The following is a 9862-nucleotide window of genomic DNA, read 5'->3' as shown; positions in this document are numbered from 1 at the left end:
GCCACCAAGTTGACTGACCATTTCCTTGATGCTAATCACACTCCTAATGACATGAGGTGGACTGTCATTGAGCAGATTCCAAATGGACCCAACTCTCACAAGATCCTATATGAGAAAGAACAACGTTGGGTGTACCGACTTTCCACTCATATCACGGGCCTGAATGATAATGTCCCATGGGCCTCAATACTGTAAGCCTACCCTTTGAGTAATATTCAGCCTACTCCTAACCATCCAATGAGTTGTCCATAAACATGACTGTAGCACTCTTGTAATTTATCAAGTCATGGTTCGTTCTGGTTAGTATGACCACGCCTAAATCATAACAGTGGGGTCCTCTGGTAATATACACCCCAGTTCTATCTCAGAACCCCCCTTTGATATGGCTATCTAGGATGCGATCACCAATATTTCATTAGCCTTTCAGGTCTTTGTATATATTATCTGAAATACTCCTCATGACCTCTTAAGTATTTTACAATTTTGTAGTTTGAAATATTGTACCTCCGAGCCTGGGCTTTACCCTACTACCCTACACGAGATTCGATCTCTGACATTCCCTGCTGCCATTTGAGGCTATGCGGCCACCGTCCTTGCATCCCTGTCGGCCTTCCGCCCACGTGACTGCGGCTCAACCACGCCCATCACGGAAGCGCCGACACTCTATTTCACTCGCGCCTTCACCCAGCCCAGTACTAGCGGGGCGGTGCAGGCAGTAGGTTACAAACTGAATACCTCGGCAACTAACTGTAAGTAAAAGTACCCGTTTCACTGCGGGCGTGTCTTTTTTCAACAAGCGCCAAAAACGAACGCGCCCAGGACACGAGTTGGATGATATTCCTTACCCGCATTTATCTACCTCTTAAAAAATATCACTCTCTTTCAGAATACGTTTTAAAGAGGGTAACCTCCCCCGTCCCATGAAGTCCCTGAACACTCCATTGAGAGTGAGCCTTGGTTATATATACTTTCTGTCTGTCGTGTGTCTTTGTTGTGTGTGTCTCACTTTGTGTTGTACAGTTTCTCTTTGACAATGCATGCACGATCGAATTGGATATAGTCTCGCACCAAACTAGTCGGTATGCGAGGATGTAACACGCGGTGACCATTTTATGAACCACGTGTGAGTTGTGAATAGAGAAAATTACGATATTCCCTCTGTGTGAAAGTTGTGGGTAATTTACACTGTCCCACATTTCGCACCTGCACTTCCCTCCTCTAGAAGTATGCTGGAGTAGAGTCCAACACTGGTAACGCTAGAAGTTTGATGTTACCACTGAATTCACCATGTAACTGGGTGTGACAGCATGCTGACACAACGTTGAAGCACTGCACTACGTTACAGGCTTGTAAATATGTTCAATACTTTGACAAATGTCGGTATTTTCTTTTACAGGTTTTTTGATTTTTTAGCTCACCCAGTGTGGAGCGAGCTTACACCACGGGCGCATTTTCGCCATCCAGTGGTCCCATGTGGTAGGATTGGGTGCGTCTTTTAGGGGACGCAGACCGTCCACCACGTGGTTGTATGGTCCTGACGAAAACCTGGTTAACCTTAACCATTAAGGTTGAAACATGTAGACCTAGACCCAACACTTAGACCCTATTAATTATAGAGATACACGGGTTCATTGTTGCCCTATTTTATCTCGCCACTATTTTTAATATTGTCCAGTTGCTTGCCAATAAAAATTCTTTATTTTACAAGTTCAAACCAGGACAATTTTTAACTCACTGATTTTTTTCATTTTTCACACACCACCACTCACAAACCTGCTCCACTGTAATCAGGTGTTGAAGCACACCCTGATGACGCTAGGTCATTAGGGTGGACCCCGATGATGAAGCATGTCATCACTAGGTGATGAGTGAGGGGTTTTTAAGAAAAAGAGTTTTCCTCTATTTTGTGAAAACCATCCACCAACACAGTGACTTGTGAATTCCCACTGGTGGTACTCCTTCATCTTTGTTTTTTTCTCTCCTCCTTCGCAAAGGTTGACATCTTTCTGTTGCTTACTGCTATAGTTGGGTGTTAAACGGTTACCAATCACGTGCAACCAATGCACAGACAGAGTTAATAAGTGTAAAAACTACAAAAGAATGAAGTAGTAATATCACAAAATGTGCCGCATTAAGCAGCAAATGTGCCTTTTCTTCCAGCCTAATTTACTCTACCCTGCCGCATAATTTGGCCCAACCCTGCCGCATAATCCCTGTGGCTCTGGGTGACAATTCAAAATGTATGGCATGTTAGCAATGTATATGGCAATAGTACCGTAAAATGTCATGCTAGGTCTAATTAAAAAAAAATCTTGGGCAAGACTCAAGCCAAATACCCCTGGAGTAAGACTGGCTTTCTGGGTTCACTTGATGAAATGTAGAGCTACAATTTAAGCCGCGCCACTTTCAAAGGGCAGCCTCGCCACTTTCAAAGAGCAGCCTCGCCACTTTCAAAGAGCAGCCTCGCCACTTTCAAAGAGCAGCCTCGCCACTTTCAAAGAGCAGCCTCGCCACTTTCAAAGGGAAGTAGCCGCCAATGATGTGCACCCTATTTTGGCTGTTTTAAATAATTATGCAGTCAGATTCGGTTCACACATAGTTATGTGTCAGGTTTTCCTTTAAATCCCTAAAAATAGCCCTGGGTTTGAAGACTTCACTTAAAGACACAAGCAGATTGCTCATTTACAGATCAAAGCGAAAGGGATTCGGAAGTCCTCTGCGTGAAACTGCTGCTGTCATGTTTACTTTAACGCTGCATTTGGTCTCCGGTAATGGCCCTACGAAGAGCCTGAACTTGCCTCCCAGTTTTACTGAGGAAGTATCCTTGCTGTATCACGCCCACCTCCACACCGCCTGAGGCAGCGAGGGTCTCCCCCATTCGACGTCCCCGGCCTCCTCTTCACTCCGCCCCTCCCCGCTGCACTCTGCTCCCCCTCCCCTCACTGGAGGGCCTGGTCACAGCGAAGCCCTTCTCCTCACGCCCTCTGCCTTCCCTCTACGTCCCCGGCTGTGGACCCTCCCACTCGACCCTTGTCCTCCCGCCCCCTTCCCAGCCCCTCCCGCGCCCGGCTCCTCCCCTCCTGCGCTACCCTCGGTGTAGGCCCGGATCGGTGACAGGCCTCAGTGCCGTGTTTGCCTGCCGCCTGCAGTGTTGGATTGTGTTTGCGCTCTTCGTCTTCCTCATTTCTCTTCATGGCTCCGTCCTTTCGGCCCAGGCCCGGCTCTGAGAGGGAGGATGACGATCACCTGGAAATCCGTGGAGACCGGAAGGTAAACAAGCCGCTAGTGCCAGTGTGCGCGAGGCCCGTGTACCAGGCGACTGTATAATCATCCGGCCCCAAAACCCGCCGACCGAGGTACGCTGTCCTGCAATTCCAAAACTGAGAGACACCGTAAAAGTGGACTCCCCTGTCCCTTAAAAGTGGACCCCCAGCCCCTTCCATTCTCTCTGTACCAGGCTCTCGGCCGAGCCAGGACAGACTCTGGACTCCAGACCCCGCGGGACTTCTGTCCCATTCAGCTCCGAAATCCCTCATCGCTGAAGCCTTGAGACCCTTCTGAACTGCTGCCCCTGCCCCTAAACGTACCCTCCGAGCCGAGGCCTAAGCAAAACAAAGTCCTGCCGCCCCCTCCGGGTCTAGCATCTGTCCTCTGGGCTCTATGCCCCTTGCCCGCCCCGGAGCCTTGTCCACTGCAGCGGTAGCATCAATGCCTACTGCAGCCCACAGAGCCCTGCCCCGCTGTCCTCCAGCCCGCTGCAGCCCCATCCTCCCTGCCCGCAACCACTCGTGCAGCTCTGCCTGCGGTTGCTTCGGGGCCCCTGCCTACTAAGGCTACCACATAGCTCCGTGTCACAGAGGACACCGTTTTCAACTCTAACCATTCTGTTTACATATCATCGTTTTCAGATATGCAAGTCCAACTGGTTTAGTTCCACTGAGCCAAGAATACAACTCCCTTAAGGCATTACGGTATTAATGAAAAGCCCAGGATGGGCAAATGGTGTTACAGATGACATGGAGTGACACAAAGTAATCTGATAATTGTACTGCCCACTGCAGCAAAATGATCCTGCCCAGCCACTCCAGGTTTAGCACCACTGCTTAAAAACATGCCCTCATCTGTTCCACGACCCTCGTACTAGCCATTACTACGTATCATAGCACCCATGCTCGTCTCCATATCTCCACCCATCCACCATAGTAGACCCTAGCATCTGTAACAAGGCCGCTGAAGCCACTGGACCAGTGCTCACTACCCTTTTTATCTGCCCTTTGCAGACCAGGAAGCCCCTTGTGGAGAAGAAGAGACGAGCCCGGATCAATGAGAGCCTCCAGGAGCTTCGCCTCATCCTGGCTGACAGTGAGGTACAGGCCGCCAAGCATCAATCTTTCTAAGGGGAGGAGGGGGGGCAGTGCTGGGGGCACATCATGTGCAAGACGTCCTGCTGCTAGGAAATCCCTGGTGCGAGACGTATGAATAAAGGCCCATGCTTCATGCAGGAGCCTGTGTACTGCAATAGGTTGTCTTGTGCCTCTTGAATGGAATATGTACTGTAGGAAAACTGTTATGATCAGCTGACCCATGTAGGCATTCCCTCCCCAATCCATAGTCCATTGTGATTTTCGAGGCTTTCTATATTTAGTAAGCAAGACGTTGCGCTTTACAGAGTATTTATTGATGTTTTGACTGGCATACCCAAAAAAAGGAACAGCAGTGTTTTGAGCTGGTATTGGCATTGTGGGCGAGCTACAGTTTGATGGCATGGGGTACTGCATTCATTTGATTGAGCTTTCCTATAGTATTGTGTGAGAACCGCCATTTGGTGGCCTGAGTGCGCTGTCACTTCTAGTATTGGGCATGCTCTCGTCCCTTAGCTTGGTAAAGTTGGATTTCATTGTCGTGGGCTACCTGTCACTCCGGTGGGCCGACTGGCATCTTGTGTGGGAGCAGTCAGCTCAATGCCGCGACTTGTTCTTTAAAATGTTTTGTGGGTACGGAGTTGTCCCGTGTTTGTTCATCGCGTAGTTGTGTTGAGTTCTTACGTTTTTGTGGGAGCATCAAGTCCCCTGCCTGCTATAGAGTGGAGTTTGGCAACTAAAGTCCTCTGTCTCTTTCTTTTATTACCAGGTACCTGTTGGGACTGCTTGTCTCCTGCTTCTCTATTTTTCAAGCTTTATTGGGGAGGCAGTTTTTCTTGCTCGGTTATTAAATAAACTACAGGCGTCCTGGCACCTATATACGGTATTATTGGGCTGACCCTGGCATTGTTCTAGCGTGGTTTTTGATACCTTAGGCCCCCTGGCTTACTTTCTGAAAGTGTTTTGTGGCAGCTGGCGTCTGACTGTTAAAAAGTTGACAGTGATATTTTTTATCCCATATCTTAAATGGGAAACATCATTTACTACGAAGGCATCCCCACGCATAACGTTTACCACGGTACACTTACCACGCAAACGTTTTTTCAACGTGGGTGCCTTCCACGACCGTCTATACCACGAAAGTACGTTCAGCGTGGATTGGGGGGAGACGTGGTATTCCGTCCAGTCGTGCTGGGGGGGCTGGGGGAGGGTTGGGAGGGGGGCTAGGGGGGCTGGGGGGGTCTCCCCCCCAAAAAATAACAACAATTAAGGAGCGAGTTAGATTTAAAAAAAAAAACGCTGTGTTATTAATGAAGTAAAAGGAAAGAGCCTCCCCCAAAGACGTGCAGTGTACGTCAAAAAAGAAGTCCTTTATTTATTTTGGAAGACGTGTTTTGACGCTTGTTTCCATGGTAGATGGAAGTAAGGGCTGCTGGAGAAAGACGTGCAGGTAAGACGTGGTACAATCCTTCGTTGTAAATTCCAGCGTGGTAAAGCCACTTGCGATGTAAAATTCGCGTGGTTATGCCATGCGTGGAACTTGAAATCGTTGAAAAATCATATATTCATCTTAAATATAAAGAGGCGTTTACTACTACAAAGCGAGTTTCCTAGCACTGTTTAATAAAGTGGTATTTAATGCTGCGTGTTTTCTGATTCTTGTAAATTGCTGTTGGTGGTGCAGGTTGGCTATAACTTGCTCTCTCGTTTCCCCTCAGTTCCAGTCAAAGATGGAGAATGCCGAGGTGTTGGAGCTCACAGTAAAGCGTGTCCAAGGCATTTTACATAGGAGGTCTTCTGGTGAGTTGTCAAACGTGCTGCTCTGCGAATAACCTCTAATTTATACGTGACTGCACAAAGTGAGCATTTTTAATGCAAAATATGTGACCTATTGACTGCTCAGTGTGTGTTCAAATTTCTGCATTTCAGGTGTTTAATAAAATTAAGTATAGTAACAGCCCATCTTTAAATTACAAATATTGTAAACTTTGAAATACTACTTTGATGCTAGTCCAGCCCTCTCTGATGTTATTTTCCCAGATCTTTGCCTGTAGATGATTCCATGTCCACAGTCAGGGCAATAATTTGGGTCTTGAGACAAATTATTTGAAAAGTGTCATTTTGTAGCCTAAGTTTTCACACCCATGTGCGAGCTAAGTGGTCCACCACCAAGAGTAACTACACAGGCTTCAGCTTAGTGATTCATATTCCAGTATGCGGACCTTGGTACATGCACTTCACTGGTACCCTGTCATATCCCAACCCTTGGCTGCTAGTTTTCCTGTACGGCTAATGCATTTCATGACCGTATCACTTAGACAAAAAAGGTAATCACCAAGGTTCAGATGCCTTTGACTTTCTGTGTTTAGGGTGAACATTTGTTCTGAGAGATGAAGTATAGAACTGAATGCAACCTAGGTGGGTGAGGCGCTGGCACACAAGGGGCTGAGTAGGGCGTGCTGGTGTTTTGTCTGAAGTTGAATTAAATGTGTGTTTCTTTGTAACTCTGACGTTAAAGGATCTGTAGGTTTAACTGTTTTATATTTCTCCTCTGCAGAGACTGACAAGATGCATCGGGAAGCCAGTGAGCGATTTGCCGCAGGGTATATCCAGTGCATGCATGAAGTCCACACGTTTGTCTCCAGCTGCCCTGGCATTGATGCCAATGTGGCCGCTGAGCTGCTTAACCACCTATTGGAGTCCATGCCTTTGAATGAGGGTGGCTTCCAGGACCTGATTGTGGAGGTGCTGTCGGAGGATTCTGGCAGCGAAGAGATGTCCTCAGATGCTTCAATGGCTGCATCTGCTTTCTCTCCAGCCCCCTCCAGCGAAGATGGCTGCTCTGATCTGGACGAGACAGAGAGCGACCGCAGCCTGCTTTCCCCTAGCCCCCAGGACTCTGGCCGAACAGCAGACATGCCATCCACCAGCCACACCAAATCTATGTGGAGGCCCTGGTGAAGAAGGGTTGGTGCCCTTGAGGGATCTTCAACAAAGTCCTACCTACCTGCTGGTTGGCCACACGTGCAGCCTGATCCTCCATGCCCGACTGCGATGGACAGTGTGATTAAAAGTGGCATCTGCACTGGTGCCTTCTTGCACGACTCCTAGATGGCACTCCTCGAGCTGTCAACTCCCTGGCAGTAAATAGCGTGGACTTTCCTACCTGTTAACATTTCACCTTTTGAGTGTGATGGAATATTTTTACGTTTGACTTGGTTTGTTTTGGAAAAAAACATAGGGGGTACAACTCTTTGTAGCAAAGCTCTTCTGTGGGTGCGCAGCAGTATTTCACAATGGATGGTACAGACCTGGACCTCATTCCCTGCTAAGAACAAAACATTTGGTGGTTGGCATTCTGACTTGTTGGATGGCATTCAGCAGCCTGTCTTGGCGTCCTTCGGCTTTGTACTGCCGCGGGTGGTACTCCTTCGCTACCGTGTAAAACTACTAATTTGGCCCTTTTTTGGGGGGCTAAATATACGTACTTTTCCCATGGACTTCTGCGTTGTGACAGAACATTGCCCAGTAGGCCAACGGGGAAGGTACGTTCCAGCAATTAAATTCACACCGGTGATTAACTTGCTCCCTTGTCACGATCGGGAAGTGACGCCACATAAGGAACTGAATGTAGTGATCACCAATTCCTCATTTTTGCAGAACTGTGCTCAGTGTTCCAAACGTGACGTTAAGTAACACGACTGAAATGTGCTGCAGTTATAGTTTCCTCTTGTGAAATCGCATCACCCTGTGTCACCAACCTGAAGTGACGAGGAAATGTGCTGCCCTGATCAGCGAGGAACATACGGGAAACGTGTGTTTTGAAGGAACGTTTGAGAACCAACGATGCCATCTTTCATTAAGTTTTAGGAAAGCGTACAGGCGCCATTTTACGCACCAACATAAACACAGCTGCAACAGTCGGGGAAAAACGAATGCCGACCAGCCTCGTTTTCAAACTGCGTGCACAATGTAAGTGCACGTTCACAGTCGGCAAACCTGGGAAGGGAGTGGCAGAGCTGGCCATATCTGCGGATCCTGAATTTCTGCCTTCCATGAAGGAAGTTGAATGTGGGCTTCGGGCACATTTCCATTTGAATGGGGAATGGGCGGGGGGCTCTGTGGAACACTTAAGCAGATTCTGCAATTAGCACATCTATGCCTTCAATGCGGATATATGTATATTAGGGTGTTGTAAATGCCCCCTCTCGGACTCGTACTTTTAATTAAAAAGGAACCCTTGGCGCCAGAATGATTCCAGGGGCAGTGAAACGCTCCCAAACTAAATACAGTACTCCATATTTTTTTCCGCTCTTTCATGTTGGCGTTTTACCACATTTGTGTATCTGCTGTGGAACACTGGTGACGAGCACTTAACTTTTTATTTTCTTATTATTTTGTTGTTGCTTTATTAAGTGGTGGACCAAGACTCGAATTTAGGTGTGTTTTTTTAATAAATAGAGAAAAATAAAATATATGCTGAAACTAAATTTAGGAAGAACGAGTGCGAACCAAGACTGTAGTGTTGTTGTACATTGAGACTAGGTCAATAAAGTGCTGTTCTCTCAAATATGACTGCCAACTCTCTCTGTTCAGGGCCTCCCTTTGTCATTTGGAGGGGACCATCTGTCACTTGAGGGGGGTACTGCTAAACGGAAGGACTGCGGGTCTGTTTAAACATAAAAAGAGGATCAGTTATGGGGCAATCCTCTGCAAGAAATAAATGTGTTAATGTTATATGGCTTGCGCTACTTCTGTGCCGAATGGTCCGGCTACAAATTATTACTGCCTGTTTTTTATTTCCTCGCTGCATGTACAATGTATGTTCCAAATGAGGATTTTAACCACCGGGAAGGGGGTGAGGGGAATGGACCAGCGTACAATTCACGACTTCTGTGCGGTAGCTTAATCCAAAATGATGTTCCATTGTAAAGTTTAGCAAGAGGACAATACAAGTGAGCTTGGAATGGTTGCCTTCCCCGGAACGGAGGATGTTGAATAGGGGCATAGGAGATAGCATCCATTGCCAAAAGTCGATTTTCCGAAGATCACACAATGTTATCAGGAGTACGCCCTACGTTTGCACCGTCAACAATCGAGCGGTTTAACGAGTACTCTTTCGCCGAAGCTGAACATTATCACAAACCGAATTTTGGAAATAAACCCTATAATTAGATAAAGTTAGTTACGGGCGGCTCTCGAGCTGTTCAGACATTCTGGGGATAATACATTTATACCGTACTTGGGGACCTTGCCCTGATGGTGCTCCAGTGTGAAACAGATGCAGGTAACACTTGGGTGCCAGAAAGTCACTGCAGCAAATTGATTTATTCCCCTGGCTTGTAAACACCCATCTGTGACTGCTTTCATGCAGCAAATTGCAAGTTAGCCAGAGGCCGGCTGGCTATTTGTCTTCTGTGGGCATGGAGCAGTTGCCTCAGTTGTGTTGATTTTCTCCCCTTCCCTCAGACTGGCCGAGGGAAGTCTTGGGAGAAAAGGCA

At 47.4% G+C, this 9862-nt stretch overlaps 1 protein-coding gene and 1 long non-coding RNA gene across 2 annotated transcripts; both read left to right on the top strand.

Moving 5' to 3' along the window:
- The first annotated feature begins 696 nt into the window (after positions 1-696).
- LOC144791855 (uncharacterized) lies at positions 697-1517 on the top strand. The gene is made up of 3 exons (XR_013602485.1): positions 697-749; positions 887-947; positions 1397-1517. It is a non-coding gene; the product is annotated as an uncharacterized LOC144791855 (long non-coding RNA).
- A 1550-nt stretch (positions 1518-3067) lies between these two features.
- LOC144791386 (transcription cofactor HES-6-like) lies at positions 3068-8931 on the top strand. Its single transcript, XM_078666070.1, has 4 exons — positions 3068-3270; positions 4281-4367; positions 6080-6161; positions 6919-8931. Exons 1-4 carry the CDS (start codon positions 3193-3195, stop codon positions 7320-7322), a joined length of 651 nt encoding a protein of 216 aa, XP_078522196.1. The 5' UTR covers positions 3068-3192; the 3' UTR covers positions 7323-8931.
- Positions 8932-9862: the final 931 nt, after the last annotated feature.

Source organism: Lissotriton helveticus, chromosome 11 (assembly GCF_964261635.1).
Source record: "Lissotriton helveticus chromosome 11, aLisHel1.1, whole genome shotgun sequence".
Classification (NCBI taxonomy): Eukaryota; Metazoa; Chordata; class Amphibia; order Caudata; family Salamandridae; genus Lissotriton; species Lissotriton helveticus.
Note: the sequence above shows the minus strand (reverse complement) of the source record. Positions and strands in the feature narration are given on the sequence as shown.